Consider the following 24,497-nt stretch of genomic DNA (forward strand, 5'->3'; position numbering starts at 1 on the left):
TTCTCCATTCTTCTCATTGGAGGCAATGAGCCGTCCAGCGGCCGGAACTCCCCTCTCCCTTACCGGCCCGACAGCCGCCCTCTAACTCCAACTTACGCTCAGGCCCCTAAACATTTCCATGTTCCAGGTAGGAGCTGACACGTTTGTCTTGATGTCCTGTCACAGTGTAGAATGTAGCTGTATCCTTGTCTCATCTCCCATCTCTCATGCTTGTTAACTGGGATGCACAAAGTAGGCAAACCCTAAATTGCAGGATCTGCCCCACAGGGCCTTTCAAAGGTTATTTATGGGAAGTGCCACAGTTGTATTGAAGGTTAAGTGTTCTCCCAAATGTTACTATAACCACTACTATTATTATTTTACATTACTGGGGAACAAATCTAACATGGAACCACATCCTCAGTATCCTCAGCCCTCGATATTTAAACATATTTTTGTTCATTTACTTATTTTTTTCTGGTACTGGGGCTTGAACTCAAAGCCAAGGGCATGCATGCTCCTTTCGCTTTTCTCTAAAAGCTGGTGCTCTACCACCTGAGCCACAGCTCCACTTCTGGCTTTTTGCTGAATATTTGGAGGTAAGAGTCTCACAGACTGTTTTGACTGGGCTGGCTTCTCAATCCTCAGATCTCAGCCTCCTGAGTAGCTAGGATTGCAGGCACGAGCCACCAGCATTGGGCCTCAAATTGATTTTGAAGAGGGTTGGAGTAGAAGGTAAAAGAGGGACTGGGTTGTTTGATTCAGAGTTTGTTGTTGTTTATGTTAACACCTTCTAAGATATCACTCTGATTGAGTATCATTAGCTAATTATCAGTCTAGTTATTTTTCTCATCCTAAAGCTTCCCAAAGATTGAACCACAGTGCTACCTGTACATAGAGAGAGAATGTGTGTATGTATGTGTGTATGTATGTGTGTGTGAGAAAGAGAGAGAGAGAGAGATGACAGTTAGACAGATAGATATCTTGTTTGCCTCCAGTGTGGAGATGTTTTCTATAGACTTTCAGAGAGGTGGGCATTACATCTGTTGATCAGTCTGTCTGTAGTATGTAGATAAGTCCCCTCCACTGCCCACAAAGATATCTTGCAATTTAGGCTTGATGCTACAAGCTTTGCTCTACTAGCCACACGCTTTGCTGTCACAGCACAAATAATAATAATTTACCCTCTGAAACTAGAAGAAAACAGGGGCCTACCAGTATCTTCACCTTTTGGGTAGGCTCAGTTTGTAAAGGCAAACTGATGGGCTGTAAGAGCTCACCATGTATTATTGAAATCAGCTTGATAAATTGCCCAAGATGTTAATATATTTGGAATTTGGATCTATTTGAAATCTATATTCATTCTTTTTTCTTTTGCATTTTAAATTTACCAGTAAAACAGAAAATTTTTAAAGTTGATAACTTTGGTATCGCTGAGCTGGCGCTGCCTATTTTAAGAATTTCTATGGATTCTTCCAAGCCCTTCTTGTATTTATGAGATTTTCTCACATAAAGAATGTCCTACCAAGATCCAGTGTCGAAGATTCTGGGGATACTTTCCTGAGTATTTGCAGTTAAAAGAAAATGGTATCATAATCAGATGGATCCCTGTATAAATAAATATACAACTACATCTCTTTTTCTTTCATTTCCTTTTTTAACTTTAGTTTACACAGATTAGGACTTTGATGAACATCCCATTGGCATACCAGGCTAGCCTTGCACATACAAGTGTCTCTGTGTCAACGTGCATACTGCCGATTTTCCACTGTCCCACTCATTCGTCCAAACAGTAAATTGAGCCACTGGAATCTCCAGGGAGCTCAATTTCTAGACACTTCCAATTTGGGGGTTGTTTCCCCCAAACTGATTATGTCTTCCTCATCATTAGAGTACCTCCAGAGCTTGCATTTCTTCCTGTTTTAATCCTAATTCAGGGAGGTATGAAATAAGTGGCTCATGAATTAGTGATGTCTCCCTCTACGCTAAGATGTATTACAAAGGTTTCCATACCTCTTGTCTGTAGTAATTCACTCATTTCTGTGATCTTTTCTTCCCACGTACTCAATCTTTGTAATACAGAAGTTAGCCTTCCTGGGTATTTTTGTTCAAGAGTCTTCCATGTGATTGGCCCTTTGGTTTGTTCTGTTTTCCCATTGCTGAACTGCTTCCTATAATCACATACCTTTGCCTTTTCCTCCCCACAGATCAAGGGATCAACATCTACCGAAAACCACCCATCTACAAACAGCATGGTAAAACTCTTTCCTCCTTGTAAGCTCTTAAATAACAGAGTCAGCTGGATGCCTTCTTCTTTGCCAACTTCTGTCTTCGACTGCTGTCTCAGTTTGAGAATCTAACTGGGATGAGGGGATAGCATACTATGTCTTTAGGGTCTAAGAGACAAATATGATATAATTGACTTTCCTGGATAGAGAATACTTAGCTTAACAAGGAACCTTCTAGCCTATTGTTGCATCCATCAAACTACCATGTACCAGTCACATAACACCCCTCAGACATCCTAACAATATTTATTGCCATCAGATAACTTAACCAGTCTTCACAGTACTTTTGATGAGCCTTTTATTAGTTTGACTAGTTCAAGCTAGCAAAAACAAGTTACTGAGAAGAATTCTTAGGAGACATATAAACATCTTTACAATTCAGTGGCCAGGACACAAGCTAAGGCAGGTCATGGCCTGGTTCCACGTTTGAGCTTCAGTTTTCTCATCATAAGGACCACTGAGTTACATCAGCTGTTTTCTGAAATTACTGCAACTTAGGAATCACTACAGTAGATTTATGTTTTCCTTTTCTGGGAATAAAAATTTTCTTTCTTTTCTTTTTGAACTAACAGCTTGAACTAAGGGCCTGGGCATTATCTCTGAGTATTATCTGCTCAAGGATAGCTCTCTACCACTTGAGCAACAATGCCACTTCCCGCTTATTGGCAATTAATTGAGATAAAAGTTTTACAGACTTTCCTGCCTGGGCTGGCTTCAAACCGTGATCCTCAGATCTCAGCCTCCTGAGTGGCTAGGATTACAGGCGTGAGCTACCAGCATCCAGTGAATATAGATATTTTTAACACAAGAAATCAGCATTGCTTTCTGTATATCACATTCTCTTCCACCATTGTGAAGTTATTATGGATTTGTCTGCCATAAATATTAGTGAATAGTCCAAAGCTATCCTTCCCACAATTTTAGAAAAATTTACACAAATTATACCTGGAAATTTGAAGGCTACTTTTAGAATACAGTTGACACATGATATGAAAAGCAATTCAAGTTAAAAATACACGTGGAAAAACTTGAAGACCAAAATTCCAGGGAGAAAACAGGCCTTGTAATGGATCTAGACTTGTGATTTATTTTTCCTCGTTTTTTTTTTTTTTAAGATTTTACATCACCTGCTTGCCTTTTAAGTTTGTTAACATTGTTTTTGTTTTTGCTTTTGTTTTTTCTTATGGTTTAATGTCTTCCTACACACTCATTAACATGTGAATGTTTAACTACTGACTTCACCAATTCTACTGCGTGTAAGTATTGTTTGTTTGAAGTCATGCTCTTTTCTTTAAGAATAAGGTCAGAAGCTTTGATTTATCAATTAAAAGGGGCTGCTTCATATTAAAATCTCTAGGCCCTATCTCTCTAGACAAAAAGGTGCAACAGTTACAACTTAAGAAGGTTGGATGATGTTAGACTTTATTTGGAGGGAGTTAATTGTCTTTCCATGATAATTAGTGACTGAAGTCTCTACTTTCAGTCGATTGTGATTAACTGGCACAGCCCTTTCCAAAATGTGCTCCCCACAGTCACCCATCCATGCCACAGGAATAGATGTCATGCCCCATGCTGATTCCTGTGCCCAAGGCTTTTGGGAAATGCTAGATTGAAATTGCAGGCCAGAACTTCAGTCTTTCCTGTGGTATGATGTCTTGGCATCTCTGGTAAGGAGATTGAGCACCAGCATTTCCTAAACTAAGCATTGTTTCTCAGGAGCTTAGAGATTCTAAGAAACACTGCTCCATGCCTGGCCAAGATTTTACCCATTATTCCTGACTGATCATGGTCCAGTGGTGCAAACAAATTGAAACCAAGAAGGTTATTAGAAGAATGGGGAAACTAGAGCTGCTGAAGACTCAAAAGGTTATTTTCAGATTTTAAAATATATGAGCCCAGGAGAAAATACATATATTTGATGTTTAATAAATGTATTTGGAAATGTTTAATAATGTCTCAGGTCAATTGGCACAATTACCCAGAATTAGGAACTGGCCATTTAGTTTGATTTGTTTTGCTCTGTGATTATATTTGGTGCTTTAGGCCAATGAGTCCTTCTCTAAGCAAAGGATAGCCTTTTAAGAACTGTAAACTGGCCTTGCTGCTAGTGTGGCTTTTTTGTGTGTGTGACAGTCCTGGGACTTGAACCCAGGGCCCAAGCACTGTCTCTAAGCTCTTTTGCTCAAGGCTAGCACTTCACCAATTGAGCCATAGCTCCACTTCCAGCTTTTTTGGTGATTAATTGGAGATAAGAGTTTCACAGACTTTTTTTGCCCAGGCTGACTTTGAACCTTGATCCTCAGATCTCAGCCTCTCAAGTAGCTAAGATTATAGGTGTGAGTTGTTGTTTTAAAGTTGGTTGACTTACTGGTAGGACAGACACAGCAAGTAATTGGAGAGACCAGACAAGACCCACAGTCCTGAATCTCTCAAGCTGAAATGAGATCTGCTCATTTTCTACTAAGGCATAAGAGTTATATGAACTATAAAAAGATTAAGATCAGTTGGACCAATTGATCTGTAGCTTCTCCTCCAAATATTAAAAACCAACCTTCTAAAGATGAATAACTAGTATTAATTGACATTGTCGTGCTTTTAACTTGACTCTTTAGTTTCAAATTTATAATTGAAATTTCTAATCACTCAGATTTTTAATTGTTCAGGTTTTCTAATTCTAAAAGGGTTCACACTCAGAGTAATTCAGCCTGGAACTTTCTATGATGGTAGAATTGTTTCATACCGTGCTATCTAATACAATGGCTCGCAATTCTGTAGGAATGCCCAGCACTTGAAATACAACTCATAAGACAGAGGAACTAAATTTAAGTTTCATGAATTGGCTTTGTTTTATTTAATTTTATTCATTTGGATTTAAATAGAGGCACAGAGCTATCATTAAGCAAAATGAGGGTTTTCTGACACAGAACAGATAGAATGAAGTTTTGTTTCTGACCATCAAGTCAGGAGTTCTAAGGCAGTTGTTCCTGATGATGTACAGAACCTTCTGGGATTGAAACTTCTAGTGAATGAGAAAATTGTGTCTGTGGGGTGATACTACCACTACTACCTTGCAGTCTGATAGCTAAGCAACCCTGGTTCCCACCTAGATGCAGCTGCCTTGGCAGCCCAGAGCAAGTCTTCAGAAGATATCATCAAGTTTTCCAAGTTCCCAGCAGCCCAAGCGCCAGACCCCAACGAGATACCAAAGATTGAAACGGACCACTGGCCTGGTCCCCCCTCTCTGGCCGCCGTAGGTATGCAACCCACACAGCTGATTCCTGTGGACACATTGCACGGAGAGTTCAAAATAATATGCTTAAGAAACATGCCAGAAAAATGTGCCCATCAAAGATTCTTAAGAAAAGCATGACCAAGGGTGAGGAATAGAGAAAAGAATGAAAGAGAGCATAGTCTGTGTGCTAAAATACATAAAATTTACAAAACTTTGTCTGGCTTCAAGAAACCCACAAAAGTCCAGGGCTGTCCAAAATGGATGGTCCACATGGATGCTGTTATCACTAGAAAAGCTGCAGCTCTGCCGAACACAGTTGACTCCAGCCTCCTGGCAAGAGCGTTGTTCTATATGATCAGTCTAGCGAGTGTCCATGAAGCATGACTTAAAGTTGTCTTAGAGTATATCTGCAGTTTTTCCTAACTTCACTTTTCTTGCAAAATTCACCTTCTCTATTACTAAGAAGGGCTGTTGCACAGGAGTAGGTATTCTGAACTATTCCTTGTGTGAAGTTATGCAATGTTACATCTGTCATTTCCATAAATCCTGAGCTAATATGTCACGTTAAAACTGTCTCATTCCTTGCTTTATGCTTCTCCATTGTGTCTGTGTCTCTACCGTTTTGTCAGTTGTGAAATCACTCAGTCTGAAGAGGGATATTAATAACTCAGACGCTAACACTGAAAATTGAATGAAGCCAACCTTACAAAAATATGACGATCTTATTACATTACTGTTGACAACTTAGAAGGCCTTCAATTTTCCAGATTTCCCTAATCTTCTTCATCGGGTTATTTTTTTTAAATCAAATTATCCTTGGCATAATGGGCCAACCAATCAAAGTGGATTTTAAAGCAATTAATATTTATAGAAACAGTTGAAGGAAATTTTACTTAGTGTGTTATTCACAAGTATTCTGTAATGATGTTGATGTGATTTACTTAATTATTGCAAACTTGGGTCTATTAATAATCTAAAAAGAGAAGGTCCACACTGGCATGTATAATTTTAAAAACACTTGAGACTACCAATCTATGCCATTAGCCTTTTGAGTTTCCTCCCTTAGTTATTTTGCTTAGTGGGGGCATTAAAGCGCCTAAACTTTTGGATTGTTGAAGCCATCTAAATAGTTTAAAGTTGCTTTGAGTTTCAAAATGAGGAAGATGTCCAATTCATTAATCAAAATTATGAAAACCAGGACTGTTAAAGTTTATTTTGATTATATTAGCAAACTTTCCTGTTCCTTTCCACAGCCACATTAACCCAAGCAATTCAGGAAAAACAGTCATTGTCTTAATCTTCCAACCATTCAGGTTCCTCCTTTGCATTCTCAGCCTCTCCTTTTCCAAGCAGCTTAAGAATTATACATGATGTGCTATATTGCTCTAAAACAACATTTTAGCTGTATTATTAACCTTGTTTTTAATTTGCATATTAGTATAAAACTTTTGGGACCATTTTCCAAAATATGGGAAAAAGAAAAATTAGATACCCATCCTTTGATGAGTAGCTAATGAACTTATTAATTTCTAATGAATTTACAATTTATTCATTTACTAATAATTTTACTAGCAGTAGAAAATTGCGTGGTAGTATTTTGCAGAAAAATCTAAATATTTTAAAAAAGAAAAATGATGCCAGGCACTGGTGGCTCACACTTATAATCCTGGTACTCAAGAAGCTGAGATCTGAGGACATAGCCCAGGTAGAAAAGTCTATGAAGCACGTTATTTCTAATTAGCCAGTAGGAAGCCCAAAATGGAAGTATAGCTCAAGGGGTAGATTGCCAGCCTTGAGTGAAAGAAAAAAGCAAGTGAGCTTACTATCTTGAGTTCCAGCCCCAGTACTGGCATCAAACGAACAACAACAGAGAGACAGACAGAGAGAGAGACAGACAGAGACAGAGACAGAGACAGAGAGACAGAGAGAGACAGACTGAGAGAGAGAGAGAGAGAGGAAGGAAAGTAGGAAGGAAGGAAAGAAGGAAGGAAAGAAGTAAAAAGAAAATTTATGAGATTTACAACCTACCCTAGGAGAGTGATAAATCTTACCAATTTGTAGCTATGTAAATAAATTTAAATTCATCTCCTTTTGAAGAACTGATCTCAGGGACAACCCATAATAGTTGGAGAGGGCCCTCCCATTTACTACTAACTATAGTTAATATAAGACTCAAAACTGAATCACCATAGCAGCCCCAGTTCCGATTTAGCCGACATGGGTTTGGAGACCCAAGTTCATACTATGGACTGGCTCATCAAAAGGGCCCATTGTCCTGAGAAGCCAGCCAATGGCACTGAGATGGTAGTAGGCATTATTCCCCTCCTGTGTTATATACTCAAACATGTTAAAGACTGCAGCTGATCTTGCCAGCCTAACAAACTGAACCCAGATGGACTAGTCCGTCAAGATTCCCTTGTCATGGGGCTGATGTGAGAGATTGTCTTTGCTGTGGAAATTAGGAACTGACATGAGACGCAGATCTAGAGAGGAAGATGAAGAGGAACTTCTGAGACGCCGGCAGCTTCAAGAAGAACAATTGATGAAGGTTTGTCCTTAAACTGCTTTGTAGAAGTCTTCAATCCAGTTCTATAAGATCATATTTTTTTTTCCTGTAAATCACTACTGTCTACACATCATTAAGAGAAGCAAGGGATGGGTCCAGCCCTCAAGGGGTTTGTAGTCCAGTAGGCAAAACACGATTGGCATCTGGTAACTACAACAGTAAGAGATAATGGCTTAGTGGAGATGGCATTGAAGCTAGAGGGCAGAGGGACCTGGGATGGTTGGGGCTTTGCCCCTAGGAGCTCAGGACTGTGTAGGGCAGGCATGCAGATTCATAGGTTGGAAAGACACAAAGGGCCAGGCAGACCATGGGTGGGCTAGAGCATTCCTCCACACCAGCCTTCCCTAGGGACAGAGAACCTTGTGTGAATATCTGGACTTGGAGAAAATAGAGAGTACCCTATGAGACTGTCCACAGTAGGCCCCAGCTTGCCCTCCTGCCTCTAGCCGTGTGTGCAGAACCCTGGGACGGTCACTTCCACACTCTCTAACCAATCAGGGGCTGGCAAAAGGTGTCCCAGAGACAGGAGAAATGTAGCTAGCATTCATTCAATGAGGGGAAAGTACAACCCTATTTATGCATAAAATACATATAGAAAAGTACTATAAGGAGTATTGCAAGCCAAAATGCAGATGAGTGAGGGGTGATGGTTTTTTTTCCTGGATTTTATATATATATATATGTGTGTGTGTGTGTGTGTGTGTGTGTGTACATATATATATATATATATATACACACATATATATTCCTTTTTGTTCTGTTTTTAAACAAATCTGTGAAATTTATTTTTGGGGGGGAAGAGTACTAGGGCTTGAACTCAGGGACTGGGTGCTGTCCCTTAACATTTTTGCACAAGACTATAGCTCTCTACTACTTGAGCCATACCTCTACTTTTTGCTTTTTTGCTGGTCAATAGAGGTAAGAGTCACAGATTTTCCTACCCTGGCTGGCTTTGAACTGTGATTTGCAGGTTTTAGCCTTCTCTGTAGCTAGGCTTAGAGGCAAGAGCCACTGGTACATGGCTTGTGATTTCCTTCCTTCCTTCCTTCCTTCCTTCCTTCCTTCCTTCCTTCCTTCCTTCCTCCCTTCCCCCCTCCCTCCCTCCCTCCCTCCCTCCCTCCCTCCCTCCCTCCCTCCCTTCCTTCCTTCCTTCCTTCCTTCCTTCCTTCCTTCCTTCCTTCCTTCCTTCCTTCCTTCCTTCCTTCCTTCCTTCCTTTGTTGTGGGGCTTGAATTCAGGGCCTGGGTGCTATCCCTGAGCTTTTTCACTCAAGGCTGGCATTCTACCACTTTAAGCCATAGCAGCACCACTTCTGGTTTTCTGGTGGTTAATTGGAGATAAGTGTCCCTGAGACTCTTTGAACCTGGGTGGCTTTGAACCATGATCCTCAGGCCTCAGCCTCCTGAGTAGCTAGGATTACGGGTGTGAGTCACCAGCACCCAACTGCAATTTCTTTTTTTTAAAGGATGCTATGTGCAGTCATCTCTGGCCACATCAAAAGTTCCTCACACACTTGCACCTGCCTTCTGCAGTCTCTTGGTGGCACTTTTGAGGAGGAGAAAGAAAGGAAAACACTTGTGACAGGAAGCTGACACCCTGAGAAAGCGAATGAGGCTAGACCTCAGGGCCTCAGGGCCTCAGAGGCCTCTTGAGGAACCACCAGGCTCAGGGCTGAAATGAGACGCGGAGTTTTCTGAAGACAGATTTTGCTTTCATTTTTCTTTTCACGGTGAATAGCTTAACTCAGGCCTGGGGCAGCTGATCCTGAAGGAGGAGATGGAGAAGGAGAGCCGGGAAAGGTCATCCCTGTCTGCCAGTCGCTATGATTCTCCCATTCACTCAGGTGAGCAGACCGAGCTGGCCTGGATAGTTATCTGGGTGATCGCCTAAGAGCACTTAGAATGTTTTCCTAATCTCTAGAGCTCCTCTGATTCTGAGATTTCAGGTCTCCATAAATATGCAGCCCTGCCCCTCTGTTGATCTAGGCATGGAGACTTCAAAGGTTAAACGCCACACCCAAACATGCAGTAATAGTCACCTACAGAAAGGGCAAGTTTCAAACCCAGGTCAGCTCCCTCTACAGCCAGCAGCCTACCAGGCCTCCCTGCCCTTCACAGACAGGGTGAAGCATCTTAGGCCTTCCAGGTGCCCAGCTGTGGCTGGCCAGCAGATATTTGTGACTTCACAGGATTGGCTCTGGGTCTGGTACAGCTGACACATCAGCTGGAGCCTGGCTTTTGTGCATTCATCAACCCCTGGGTTCAAATTCACCCACAGTTGTTTGCCTGTTGAGTGAACTGGGCACGATACTTAGCTTCCCTTAGCTCCTATTTCTTCTTTGGTAAAATGGAAATGATGGATGAATCTTTGTGAGGATTGAATCATGAGTACAAAGAGATAAAAATGTGCCCAGTCCTTCCATGCCAGCACTGTGGAAAGCGCAGCTCCCGTCAGCCCCAGCGGGCTGGGTTTTCCTTTCTCCACGCTCCTTCTTGAGAACACCACTGTTAGGATGCCATTCTTGTGCCCTCAGGAATGATGACACGGGGCCCAAGCAATAGGAATCCTTTTTCCCACATGGAATATACAAAGGAAGATCCACTGCCGATTGTATTGAAGATTGAACTTTGCCTCCTTAAATTTTTGTTGTGGTTGTTCAGTCCTAGGGTTTGAACTTGGGACCTAGGCTCTGTCTCTGAACCTTTTGCTCAAGGTTAGCACTCTACTACTTGAGCTACACCTCCGCTCTAGCTTTTGGGGAGATTAGTGTTACAGACTTTCTTGCCTGGGCTGGCTTCTAACTGTGATCTTCAGATCTCAGCCTCTTGACTAGCAAGGATTACAGGAGTGAGCCACTGGCACCCAGCTAAATAGTGCTTTTTTCCCTTTTTCTTATTCAGCTCCGCATGCCCCATCATCTAAAACCTCGTCTCTCCCTGGCTATGGAAAAAATGGGCTTCACAGGGTAAGACTTCTCTTTGATTGGTCGCGTCTACACTTCTGACCCTCCTCCACTTATCCCTCCTGGGTCCTGATTGGGTGGTGATGTAGTGTCTGATTCACCTGACCCTTTGATCTCAGCTTGGGGGTGTAATGAAGCTCTGGGGAGCCCTCTGATTACCTGGTAAATCATTTTGAGATACAAGCAAAGTAAATATTTCTATTGAGGAAGAAACTGACTTTCAATAAATAAATGGCCCCTGTAAGCTTAAGAGGAAATTAGATTAAGCAATGAGGTGGCAAGTATTTTGACCATGAAGCGGAAGGTAATTACTTGAGCCCTTAAGTCCTTTAAAAAACAAAAAGAAAAGAAAAGAAAGAGGGAAAAAAAGCTTGTTGCAGCTGTCTTCCCCGCATGCGTAGTATCTAACTACGTTACAAGGGATACTTGCTTTGCCAAGGCACTGTAAAGGGGACGGGGAGGCGGCAGCATGACAGAAATAGATATGTCATGGTGGCAGAAGATTAAATAGGAAAGAACAAAAATGACCAGGAGATTAGCCTGGAAAGGGTTCTGAGGCTTCTATGAGTCTTCTCTTCCCAAGTGGTCACTGTGGTCACCTACTGCTGTGTTCTCCCCTTTCAGCCTGTTTCCACGGACTTTGCTCAGTATAACAGCTACGGGGACGTCAGCGGGGGAGTGCGAGGTGAGGCTCCCAGAGAGGCCCTGTGACCCAGTGTGCTGCCAGTGTCTCCTATGTGGCGTGGCCCCCTGTAGTCTCAGCCCTCCGCGCCCATGTGTCCATGCACTGATGGTCGTCACTGACATCTTGGAGGATCTCTAGTGAACTAAAGCCATGGGGACTGAGCTTTGTTAGCAGGCCTGTGTTGCTTCTGCTGTGCGCTGAGCACTCTTACTAGATAGCTGGAGGTGCTGTAATAAGCAAGACGTGGCCCCCGTTCTCAAAATGCATGTGACACTGAGAAAGGGGGGAAAGGCATTGAATCCGATATTTAAAGCTGGAGCAGAGGCAGGTATGGTGGGGACAGCTGTAATCCCAGATATTTGGGAAGGGGAGATAGGAAGATCCCAAGTTTAGGCCAGCCCAGACTCTATAGGAACATCCTGTAAACAAAAAGGGGTAGGAGGGGAAATAGAGAGCAGTAGAGGTATTATTCTGATTAAAAGTTATATTACATAAATGTATGAAATACCATGGTGAAACTTCTTGGTACAATTAATTAATGTACACTAAAAGTGAATGACAATAAAACAGCCGCTGTTGGCAGGACAAGTAGGGAGAGGGGGAGAGCTCTAGGTACTTTATATTTGCATCTGTGACAATAGAACAAGGAGATTTGTTGGAATTGTGTTGAGAATGGGGGAGGGGATAAGAGAGAGGGACAGAGGAAGTGAGGTCCATGGGGTACATTGGACACATGTGTCCAAATGTTACAATAAAACCCCCTGGTACAAGGAATGGCTGCTAATACAAATCTTAATTTATAAAGAAAAGCTGGAAAGGCATTTTTTGACTTGAGGATTGGCACAGCCTGAGAGTAGAGAGAAGACAGGGTCCCCGGGACTGAGGAACTATAGTAGAGCAGAGTCTCTGTTTACTGTTCCATGTTTTCTCACCGTCTCTCCCTTACCATAGTTTCTTCTTCTTTTCTTTTCAGACTACCAGGTATGAACCCTTTGTCTTTCTTGAATTGGCTGAGCCAGCAAGCAGAACTGCCATTTTCCAGTCCAGGCTGCTTGCCCCAGAGGAAGGATTTCTTCGGGGCACAAGGCACACTCTGTGGTGAAGAGCAACAGGCCCAGCAGTTGAGTCAGGCCTTGGGGACCAGGCCTGAGCCAGGCCTTGTCTGAGAGGAGAGGACAGGAGAGTCTTGCTCTGAGTTAGGAGCGCCCTCTTCAGGGTGACAGTGAACCAGCAACTGTGGTCCTCTCAAGGGCAGTGTCTTCCTTTGACCTTGAACCTCCCAGTATTTCTAGTCCTTTCTTCTCTTGCCTGTTCTCAAATGAAAAGAAACTCAGGCCTTGGCTAATGGGAAGGAATACTCTGTTCCCATGTCATTCCTTGCTCCTTTACAACTTATTTTTTTCCCCCAGTGCTGGTTATTAAACCCAGTGCCTTGTACATGCTAAGCATTGTAACACTGAGCTACATTCCCCGTCCTCGAACTTAAAAAATATTGTAAAACCAGCATGAGAATGAGAAAAGATATAAAATACAAAGAAATATGACTGAAAATAAGAAAATAGCAATAACAGACTTGGTCTTTTTTTTTTCATGTTATATACTTTCATATACTCCGTCCAAATTCAGTCATTAATCTATAGTCATTAAGCTAGATCTTTCCCTAACCTGATTACAAAGAGCAGTTTTCCTGCCCTTTTCCACTAAAGATCTCATTTTGAAAAAGATATGGAAATGAACAGGACACACATAGAGAACCACAGTGCAGGTTTGAGGCCCGGCAGGGAAGCCCGGGGACCCACAATCCTCCTTGTGTTCCCCATCTGTGCTCATCCCGGACCTGGCATTTCTGTTTCAGACCCTTCCAGATGGACACATGCCAGCCATGAGGATGGACCGAGGTGTGTCCATGCCCAACATGTTGGAACCAAAGGCAAGTACAGCCATTCTCTTCCTTCTCCCACGCACATGGTGGGGCCCTCAAAAGGTCTGGATTTTCCTCTTTTCCCCAGGCTTAGAGTGTAAGGCCCACTTTGTTCTGGGTTGGCGCTTCCAGGGAAGTTATGTTAGACAGCACCTGCCTGCCATGACACTGCTTTAGCCACGAGAGGTGCACAGGTTTAAGCCCTTACTGCCGTGGTACTTTGTATCGGTACTGAGGTATCGGTGCTCCTTTCTCTCTGGTCTGTGGCGTGTCCATTTCCCACCCCGTGTGTGGTGAAGCATGCCCAGTACTGAGCGGAACAGCTGGAGTCTGCCCCAGATGGGGTGACCCACATGCCCGAGATTGTCAGGAAGGACTGAACTTCCCTATTCCTGAGCAAACTTGGAGGACTCATCACTGTAGCTCCAGAACATTCTTTACCTCCTCCCATATCCAAGGTCTGTGCCTCTGGTGACCGCAGCCAGGGCTTATTCCAACATGCCAGTTTTCAGAACACTGCTTCTGGGTCAGCCTGGCTGCGAGAACCCATCCACAAGCCAGATGAGCTTGGTGAATGAACCCTAGCAAAGCTATCCCGCCACATCCGAGCATCTCGGGAGAGAGAGCGTGCGTTCCTGCAGGTTCAGCTCTCTGCACATTAGTTAACCTTTTCCCCATTCGTAATGTTAATAACCTTGCATTCAGCAAAGCCTCCCTAAGGCTTAGCCTAGACACAAGTGGTTCCTCTCCCAGTCTTAAGGATCCTTCCTTCTACTGTCTTGATCTTGATCTTGTAATAATCTGTTGAGCGTTCTATCTTAGAACTAGATGTTGGCGTAGATGACGATTCTTAATAAAATGGGCATCTGTGTTCTAGACAAGGCATTCTCTTTCCTTCTCAGATATTTCCATATGAAATGCTCATGGTGACCAATAGAGGGCGCAACAAAATCCTGAGGGACGTGGACAGAACCCGGCTGGAGGTAAAGCAAAGCAAAATAAAACAAAACAAAAACCCAGACTCAGTTGCAGATCCCTTTGCAGTCCCTCCAACTTTCTCCCAAGAAAGATTTCATTTCTCCAATGAAAACAAAATATAATAAAGATGACCCTCACATTGTAGATAAAACCAAGAGGTGGCTAGAATCTCAGAGAATCTCTAATGAGCTAAAGCGAGTTTGGAAGCACTCATTTATTGCTCCTGCTGGGTGATAAACATTTGAGGAGTATCTGAGTTCAGCAATAAGTCAGAAAGGGCTTCTGTTGGCAAAACGTGTCAGGCAAGAAGAGAAAGCAGAAGGAAGCGTCGACCGATTGCCTAAAAGTTGCCTAAAAGTGGGCATTTCCGGGCTTCCTGGGGGCCAGTGGTACAGTGCATGTACTTGGAGTTAACTGTCTTTATGGTTAAATTTACACTTAGATTGGCGTTAGGAATGCCTAATCGTATTTAGAAGAACCACCCTAGAGGCACAGTATCATTTTTCATCATTTTCATGGGAAATGGGATGCTGTCTTACTTAGGGCTGGAGATACAGAAAGGGAATCATTGTCCCTCCTCAGAGAGTCTAGATCCTTCTCTGCCCCCTGAGCCTGGGTTGACTCCGTTGGGCAGTGGGGGAGAAGGGAGTCATGAGAAGGCAGTTTATTCTGGCTCAGGTTTTTTCCTTGGCTCTTTCCGCCTTCCTTGTTGAAGGGTTACCTCAGTACACAAACCCAAGGCCTCCTTAGACATGGAAGGCTGATCTTGGTGTTTTTCCATCTGAATGATTTTAATTAACATCTCTGGCTAGCAGTCTCAGGAAGCATCAGCACTGTTCCCTGACAAAAGGCAGGGCTTTGGTAGAGGAGACCAGGCTGGTTTAGAGAAAACTGGGCCCCGTGTTCTGGGGGATTTCCTAGAAGCTGAGACAGATAGGAGGTTCCCCAAGGTAGACCAGGCAGGCACCCAGGCTTCCTGTTGGGTCAAGCAACAGGTCTCCCCAGGGACCACGTCAGCTATCTCAGAGTTCTCATTGGCTTTCTACTCCTATGGTCCATTTTCTCTTCATCTTCTCAGTATTCCAGGGACCGGAAGTGAAGTTACCACCATCATCCTGAACCACCTTCCTGTGTCCCATTCCCATTCATTGTGATTGTAACAGAATCATTCCTTCTCTATGAACTCCGACCTGATGGGGCTGGAGTCTCACCTGGCTGTGCTAGGTCACAAGCTTCGGTGGTTACCTGTCTCTGGTCATTCTGGCATGTTCTTTAAAATAATGACCGTGTCCCTCAGTATCTGCAAGGACTGACTGCAGGCCCTTCCCACAGTTACCCAAATCCATAGATGCACAAGGCTTTTTATCTAAAATAGTGTCATGTTCACGTATGACCTTTACAATCCTAATCAACATCTGAAACCATCTCTAAATGAACTCTGATACTGACAGTGCAAAACCATATAAATAGTGTGTTGGGTGGGGGAGGGCAATGACAAGGAAAATAGTTCAGTACAGATGCAATTACTTTTGGAATCTTTTTTTTTTCTTTCTTTTTTTTTTTTTTTTTGGTGCCAGTCATGGGGCTGTAACTCAGCGCCCTGTCCCTGTTCTTTTGTGCTCATGTCTAGTACTCTACACTTGAGCCACAGCTTCACTTTTGGCTTTTTGGTGGTTAATTAGAAATAAGAATCTCATGGATTTCCTGCTTGAGTGGTTTTGAATCATGATCTCAGACTCCTGAATAGCTAGGATTTCAGGCCTGAGGGGTGCCCCGCATTTTTTCTGTTTCTTTTTTGGCTTGAATAATTTTGATCTTCAATTGGTTGAGTCTGAGGAGAACTGGAGGACCCAGGGCTGACTGGATTCGTAAACTGGAGAGCCACTCTCAAGGCCTCATGTAACCACTGCTCTATTCTCTCTCTCCAGCGCCACCTCGCCCCAGAAGTGTTTCGGGACATTTTTGGAATGTCCATTCAGGAGTTTGACAAGTTACCTCTTTGGAGACGCAACGACATGAAGAAAAAAGCCAAACTCTTCTAAGTCCCACACATACACAGCAATTAGAAAAGGACTGGCAGTGGCGATGATGCCAATGATGTTGTAGTAAGGTCCAAACTTTAATTGGAGAATTTACGATGTACCATCCCTCAGCAGCAACACCAAGGGAAAGGTCTGGCCACACAGTACCCAGAGCCAAATACTGGGCCAACCAACAGTAACACTTGCCAAGCAGCAATGGTAGAAATTTCTATGTTCCCCAAACACAGCAGTAATGTTCACAGGTGACCTTTCTACATGACATACTGATCACAACAGGACCCGCCTGCCTTTCTTCTTCCTTCCTTCCTTCCTTCCTTCCTCCCTTCCTCCCTTCCTCCCTTCCTTCCTCCCTCCCTCCCTCCCTTCCTCCCTCCCTCCCTCCCTCCCTCTCCCCTCCCTCCCTCCTTCTCTCTTTCCCTTTTTTTTCTCTCTATCCTTTTCTTTCTCTTTATGTTTTCCTTTAACTGTGTCCACCATAGTGCTGACTGTATCAATAAGAGCCAGCAAGTGCCCTTAGGATGCTGCACAGATAGAGTTTATGCTGATTCCAAAGTGTGAACGGATTTATTCTGCAGCACTGTGGCTAAGGTGGGGGTGTCAGAGCGATGCACCCATGTGGTAGCAGCAACTTCGCACACCCCTTTCCTTGCCCACTTTGTGCTCCTCTGCCTGGGCTCTGGCAGGAAGGGAAGGCAGTCATGGAACCAAGCTGGCTGAACCTCTGAATGATTTCCCCCCCCCCCCCCCCCACAATTTGTTATGGAACCTGGTTGGCAAATTGCAAGGATTTTTTTTTTAAGAGAAAGGAAAGGAAAAGAAAGGAAAGCAGCCCTCCTGAACTTGTTTTCTGACTCAGACAGTGGGCTGACTGCTTCCTTCACACCAGGGGCAGGAATCGGCTCAGGCTCTGCCTTTGCAGAGAAAGGAAAGACAAAAATGGTTTCCAGATTGACCCAGCTGCATGTTGCTAGATAATTTTTGCCCATACACCATAATATTCTTAAGGAAACGAGAACCCCCATGTCTTGTCACCCATACTAGTTCATCCCCTCCAACAGTGTCCTGTGGTGTCTGTCTGGCGTCCCATGAACCAGGTCATATCCATGCTGATTTTATTTTAAAGTCTTTTTGGTAATAGGCTAAGGCATGTCTTTCTCTGAAATTTCTGCAACTCTAATAGATTGCTTCCAATAGATTTAATTTGGCCTTCACAGCTCTCCTTTGCCTAACACTGTTAACTCGTGTGTGTGTGTGTGTGTGTGTGTGTGTGTGTGTGTGTGTGTGTGTGTCTCACCCAGGACAGTTCCGTGAGTCTGCATGTGCTTTTTAATTTTTGTTGGAATGTTGGCCACACTGTGCTGCAGCTCTTGGGGACATTTTGCACCAGTGCATGTGACTCAGAGATCACAAATGAAAGCCGAACTGTGTCCCCAGCCCCGCCTTCTTCGCGAGAGGATGATGGTGTTTGGAGACCCCATGCTCCTCAGGCTGATGTGACGCACAGCAGGATCCGGCTGCAGACTGCAGAGGTGGCCTTAGGCATCTCTGCATAGTCCCCATGCTCTGCAGCTCTTCCTTCAAATGCGAGTCCAGTGATGTGCACTACAATGTGTGACGAAGGCCACGTCGTGAGATGGCATCCTATATGGGACGAGGAGGGCTCTCCAGCTCCACACACGGAACATTTGTTCTCATGCTTTGGGGTTCTGATTGAGGACTTAAACTCTTAATTGCAAATACCACTGAGCACAAAGCCTCAGAAATTCTTTTTAGGATTACTAGGTATCCACTTGCCACCGGGGGGGGCAAATGGAAGCCATGCAGGGCTTGAGCCCAAGTGGCAGGCTTTGTGACCCACTTGTGTCTGTTGAATGATGTAGTGACTATTCTAGCTGCTTTTGGGGACTCTCCTGTGCTCTATGAAGAAATCTAAGCTTGAGAGCTACTGTCACAAATCCACATGTGTATGTTGGACCTACTAATTCTTTTAGCAAAGGGCTCTGAAGGGGTGGGCTGAGCAGGTGAGACCAGCAACTGTTGCCTACAAGCAGACTGAAGCTTGCAAGGCACCTTTCAAGTCTCAGTTGCTTGTGAATTTCAGACCATGTTCCCTGTACCCTGTCCAGCACTGGTTGTCTCAGGTCAGAGCCTGTGTTGTCTTCTTGCTCTGTTCTGGCAGAGAGAGGGGTAGGGACTATGGTACAAGTTACTAACTCTGTGTCCCTACTGCCAGTAACCGGTGGCCAAGTAGATGCCAGCACTCACCCAGCAGAGAAATTGCTTTCATTATGGAGATAATAAAGGGCCTGCCATGTGTTTCATTTGGTAGTGAGTTATCACCCACAAACATAGAGATGAAATGCCAGAGCAGGGAAAAAAACCAAGGGATTCGAGAAACAAGGGCACAGTCTGGTGGTTTTGCTGCTTTTCTTCTCTTGGTCTCCATGAGAAAGGCATGGCACTGCCCTGGGATAGGACAAGGAGGCTGTTGGGAGTTCTAAAGGCCTGCCTAAAGACTCCAATGATCACTTTAAAATTAGATCCTAATTCTTCCCATGATGAAACTCTGCTTTTGTGTCTTTTGAACTCAGTTCTGACTCCAACTAGGGGAAAAAAAACCAAAACACCCAACCCTTCCTTTATCAGCTATACTAGTTCATATAAATTGCATTGTGAAAAAAATACATTGCTAGAAAACCTCAAGAGCCCTTCTCTGCTCTGGGGAGGGACCTCTGCAGATCACTGTGTTGGGAGACACCTGTTCTCCATTGACCTGGAAGAAAGGGCTGGGGAAAAGCTGTTTCTAATTGCCAAATTTAGACACACAGGCTACGGGGACCTGTGTGTTGTTAAACTGGGCTCAGCATGCTTGACCTTGAAATGTCCTGACCACAGCACTGGAGAGGGATATTTTTTGCTTCTCCCCACAACTTCTCCCTGCCAGGCTGTATGTCAAAGGAAAACTGCAGTTAACACTGTCAAATCAGCTTGTTCATTCTAGTGAAGGTATTATACCTATAGTGGGCTTGGAGCATCTATTAAGGGCTATATTTCCTAGCATTTGACTGACCAGTGACATACTGATTGCACGACAAGGTTACTATGACCATATGAGAGTCAGTGCTTCCTTTTAAAATGTCTTCAAGACAGTCCAAACTATCACCTAGTCTTCCCGTGCAGTTTACTAGGCAGTAAAAAGATCCTTTGGAAACCTGTACAGCTAGCTATGTAATGCCTTTCTGATTTGGGGTTTATTAAGAAAAAAAATAATATAGCTCCTTCAACAAGTAAACATAAACTGCCTGTTCTCTAAAACTTCAAAGAGGAAAAAAAAAACTAGAGTAAAAGGGTAAGAACAGTGCAAAAACCTGGGAGGGGGTGATGTTTCTATCCTGTCCTCCGCTCCTCCCTAACCCCAATTCTCTTGGCTCCAAACTGAGTCTCCTCTGCTGAAACTAAAGCCGGAGCTGTTTTTGGTCGGAACACAGATCCTCTTCATCTCTGCCTGGTGTCAATTACCTCTAACTTGGAGAATTCCAGCAGGAAATGTTTCTAGAATCTCACCTAACTTCTTTACACATTGAAGCAAACATCTTTTTCTAAAGAATTGCTTCCCAGATGATATATGCTTTTGCAAGCTTCAAGGAATTAAAAATTAACCACTTTTGACTAGATCAGTCTTTCTAAAAATTCTTTTGAGCAAACAGGGTGGTGTTCTGGTGTGCGTCGTAGGGGCTATGGGCACCCAGAACCCCATTTCTGACTCTCGTAGGAGTCACCGAAGGGGACTAGACTCTGTCCCGCAACCCTCTGCGTCCTCTGAAACAAGCTCAGATTTATAAAACACTTTGTATTTCTGGTAACTAATCTGTACTTCCTGTGCTAGACTTGATTTCATTTGATTTTAAGAATTTGTTTTCTTTGGATGAAGTGTCTGTGTATGCCTCCACTCATTCTGCAGTGTTCCCTTTTGAAGAACTTTCTATCCAGGAAAATAAAAAAAAAAAAGAAATAAAAGATTATGCAGGGCTTGAAATTCGCAATGCCATCTTTCAGTGATGATCTTTAGGGGAACTGTCCACCTACTTTGTAATGGGCGAAAGAGAAGGCTTTACTTTGGTGATCTTTGAAAAAAAGAAAAACACAAAGCATCACCATTTTTCCATTTCCTGCTCAGGAAGGGACTGTGACGAACACCCTTTGCATATGGATTGTTATGTCTGTCTCCATGTGAGCTGAGTTTAACTTAAGGCAAGCTCAGTCAGGGGGCAGTGATTAATACAGGTGGACAATCTCAACAGTGAAAGTGGCCACAATAAAACTAAACAAATCCAATATTTCCTAAGGCTTAGTTAGTGTGGTTGAAATGGTGGTGATTACCATTCAGGAAAATTCTTCCTCAAGTGTCACTCTCAAGAGGGAAGTTCCCACGAGTAACAGCGCCTAGGGACTGAAAATAGGGGGTGACAAGAGTGTGTTGATCATCAGCAAGGCGGTGAACCACTTCGGGATCACACTCACTCTGTTTCTTTACTTATGGAAGCTGACACAATTTTCCACAAAATTGATGTTCTTTGGGGATTTTTTTGTGTACAAATTTCTCCGGTAATAAATGGGAACCGTTTCCATGAGTTGTTGGTGACTCTGTCTCGAAGCTCTGGGGGTTCGTTCACTTTGAGTTGGGCTTACGGAACTGTTTTCAACAGTTTCCTGCCCTCCCCTCCCCTTCCAGAAACACAAAAGCAAATGTTTTGAAGGACATATGAAAAGCCATGTCATGTTCCCCCATGGAATCCAGTGGGTATGCCCGCGCCTGAGTACCTCGTGCTGGTGGTGCAGAGCAAGGGCGGCCTGCTGGTCTCCATGTTGCTGAGCTGCACAGTTCCCAGCCTGCTCCAGGCTCCTGCCTTGAGCCACATGGCCACGCCCCTTCTGCATCACTGTTGTACTTACAGCTCCGTGAATAAAGCTGTGTGCTTCATTTGTAAGCGCCTCCGCGACTGTCTCATTTCTCATTCCTGTGGCCCTTTGGAAGATTTACCCTCTTTCCCAAAGCATCAGTTCAACTTCCAAGAACCCAGGCAAAATCAGAATACAACAGATGTCATAACTCATGCAAGTGGAGCGCCCAAGCTGGAGGCAGGAAGTGAGGCCAATACCAACTGGTCGACCAAGTTGACTAACAGAGGACAATTCTTGGCTAGTGGTAGAGTGTAGGCTGAGCGGGCATAAGACCCTGGATTTGAGTCCCAGCCTTGCAAGAAGTAGTAAGACAGAAAATGTAGGGCTTTAGCCCTCACTGATGTAACTCTGCTGCCAATGTTGGGTTCAGTTTATGACATAGCAGTGACAATTCCACCACTTGGAAAAACAGTGATGATATAAGCTAGCTTGAGGATAAAATCTGAACCACTGTGAACCTGGCCACTCGAATAAGAAGCTAAAAGGAGTAGGGAGTAAATATCTTCAAGTCTTTGACTTCTGTGTCACTGATCTTCAGATAAGACCATCTACATTTCAATTTACTTGTCCTCACTGCTAGAAAATATGGAGATCTATACTTAAGAGGGCCAGCCCCCAAAGCCTGCTGTGTCCGTCCAGTCTCTCTGGGCTCAGTCACACTGGTATTCCCATGGACCCTGGCCTGAAAGCTAGACACAGGTTAGCCCCCAGACAGCGTCCTGTCTAGTTTATCACTAAATGTGTCAGGAGACCCCAGCTCCAAGTTGGAGTGTTCCCTCTGCACCAGCACCCACGTTGAACTCAACTTCTACCCCATGAATTGGCTTTAGTTCCCTGGTGGCATTTGGCTCTGCTGGCACCTTTGCATTAGCAGTCAACTCCTCCTTCACCTCAGGGGCTAGCAGCCAGGTTCACTCAGCTTTGTTGAGAGTCTAAGGACCATCGTTAGCAGCCCTTGCCTCCCCACTGCCTTCAGTGCTCAGTGCTCTGCCTTCAAATCCTTCCACCTTTCTCTTTCCAACCACTGCAGCTCGCCAGACACACCCCAGATCTCCCCACCCAGGCAGCTCTGCCAACATTTCCTCCATGCGATGCCCAACTCATCAACAAGGTGGTCAGTCATGGAGAGAAACTGGCCCCAGGGAAAGGAGGTCACAGCCAATGGCGAATGCTTTCAAGCCAGTTCCCCATCAGCAGTTTGGAGTTACCCATGTGAATTTCCCATGGGCCCCATTTGCCTGAAATCAAAGACAAGCCCACATTCCCATTCACACCCTTTTCACCGGCCTGTCTTGATGGCCCAGCCCAACCTGCCCCAGCAAATGCTTTGCGTGCCTATGACTGAACCTCACAATTGAGTCCTTAGCAAGGGTGCTTCGTAGTCTTAGCTTGGCATGTGTTTCTGCTTTGTAGTCTCATCATCTCTGGGTTGAATGCCGGGTGATCTACCTTTGCATTCACATATCTCTCTCTATTTTTGTTTTATTGTCAAATTGATGTACAGAGAGGTTACGGTTTCATACGTTAGGCCTTGGAGCCCCACACGGCAGATGATCGTAGTTCTGCCACACAAGGAAATCAAAGCTCAGATGCTAAACAACCATGCCTAACCACTCAGCCAGTGAGCAACACAACCAGAGTATCCGTGTCTGTTCCTTTCTGTTTCCCTCTCAGTCATCTTCTCGGGACAAGGGCTGTGTCTCCCATTCTAATTCCCCCGGGACCAGTTGTATTTAGTCAGCCCCTGAAATCCATTGCTTCAGCCACAGGGCAATTACAAATGATGTTTCCATTGGTATTCACTGTATGCCTAGTGATTTCGTCTCCATTTGCCAATCTGCAGGATGAACAAAAACCCATTTGAAGATTATTTCTAAATTATAGCACATGCTACATACCTAGGTGTGGTGTCAGACATAAGGAAACAGTACAAGAAATTTCAGTGATGTGTATGTATGTATGTATGTATGTATGTATGTATGTGTGTATGTATGTATGTATGTGTGTGTGCTGGTAGTGGGGCTTGAACTCAAGAGTGCTTGTCCCTTAGGTTTTTCACTCAAGGTCGCACTCTACCATTTGAGCCATTTCCAGCTTTTGGGTAGTTAATGAGAGGTGAAAAGTCTCATGGATTTCCTGCCTGGAGTGGCTTCTAACTACAGTTGTCAGATTGCAGCCTCCTGAGTAGTTAGGATTACAGGAGTGAGCCACCAGCACCTGGCTAAGCTTAAGAATATTCATGAAGAGCAATCAGCTACTTCGACTTGAAGAATCCCATAAGCTCTCTGTGCTGCACTGTCCTTCTAGGTAAATTCAGATGGTATACCTGCCCTAATCTTATTATAGGGTGATGAGAGCAAATGAAGCAGGGTACAGAGCTCAGGCATTGTATTAACAGATGGTATTGCAGAATGTGACTCTCTGGCACTTGGAGAAGGTCTAGTGGTGTTATTTTAAGTAATTGTGAGAATTGTACTTTGGGTCCTGAGCTCTTTCCTCTCTGTATCTTTATACGAAGACTGAGCATTGACACAAGCACAGCCTCTTTCATATATCTTTAATAACAGCACTATCTTCATCCAACAATAGCCTATGCTTGAGACATCTGAAGATGTGACCATTAGCAGGAACAGGAACCAACAGCAGTGCCTAACAGCTCGGTGCAGGTGTAATGTCAATGCAGGCATAAGTGCCAGCTCCCATCAGTAGCGATGCAATGAATATTTGTTCAACTTCTCTCAGCTTCAATTTCCAGTTCCATAAAAAGAGGCATAGTAATAATACCTACCTCAAAGGGTTATTATGAGAATTCCTGTAGAACAAGACCCAGCATGATAGAAAATGAGCCCTCAAACATCAGCTTTTGTTAATAAGTGGCTCCCA

General features: G+C 43.9%; 1 protein-coding gene across 16 annotated transcripts in view; it reads left to right on the forward strand.

Annotated features, from left to right (window-relative positions):
* Positions 1-16,992, forward strand: part of Ablim1 (actin binding LIM protein 1) — a 243,101-nt gene extending 226,109 nt beyond the window's left edge. For 5 of the 16 annotated variants that reach the window (XM_048338187.1, XM_048338185.1, XM_048338186.1 and 2 more), the window contains 11 exons: positions 23-127; positions 2,187-2,234; positions 5,375-5,521; positions 7,962-8,047; positions 9,802-9,907; positions 10,965-11,029; positions 11,651-11,711; positions 12,685-12,692; positions 13,567-13,641; positions 14,535-14,615; positions 16,539-16,992. In XM_048338187.1, coding sequence (XP_048194144.1) covers positions 23-127; positions 2,187-2,234; positions 5,375-5,521; positions 7,962-8,047; positions 9,802-9,907; positions 10,965-11,029; positions 11,651-11,711; positions 12,685-12,692; positions 13,567-13,641; positions 14,535-14,615; positions 16,539-16,652 — 896 coding nt within the window. In that variant the 3' untranslated portion in view covers positions 16,653-16,992. The remainder of the gene's footprint in view (positions 1-22; positions 128-2,186; positions 2,235-5,374; positions 5,522-7,961; positions 8,048-9,801; positions 9,908-10,964; positions 11,030-11,650; positions 11,712-12,684; positions 12,693-13,566; positions 13,642-14,534; positions 14,616-16,538) is intronic. The other 11 variants (XM_048338196.1, XM_048338197.1, XM_048338188.1 and 8 more) reach the window with 7 other exon arrangements.
* The last annotated feature ends 7,505 nt before the right edge of the window (positions 16,993-24,497 follow it).

The sequence above is a fragment of the Perognathus longimembris genome, chromosome 2, assembly GCF_023159225.1.
Source record: "Perognathus longimembris pacificus isolate PPM17 chromosome 2, ASM2315922v1, whole genome shotgun sequence".
Classification (NCBI taxonomy): Eukaryota; Metazoa; Chordata; class Mammalia; order Rodentia; family Heteromyidae; genus Perognathus; species Perognathus longimembris.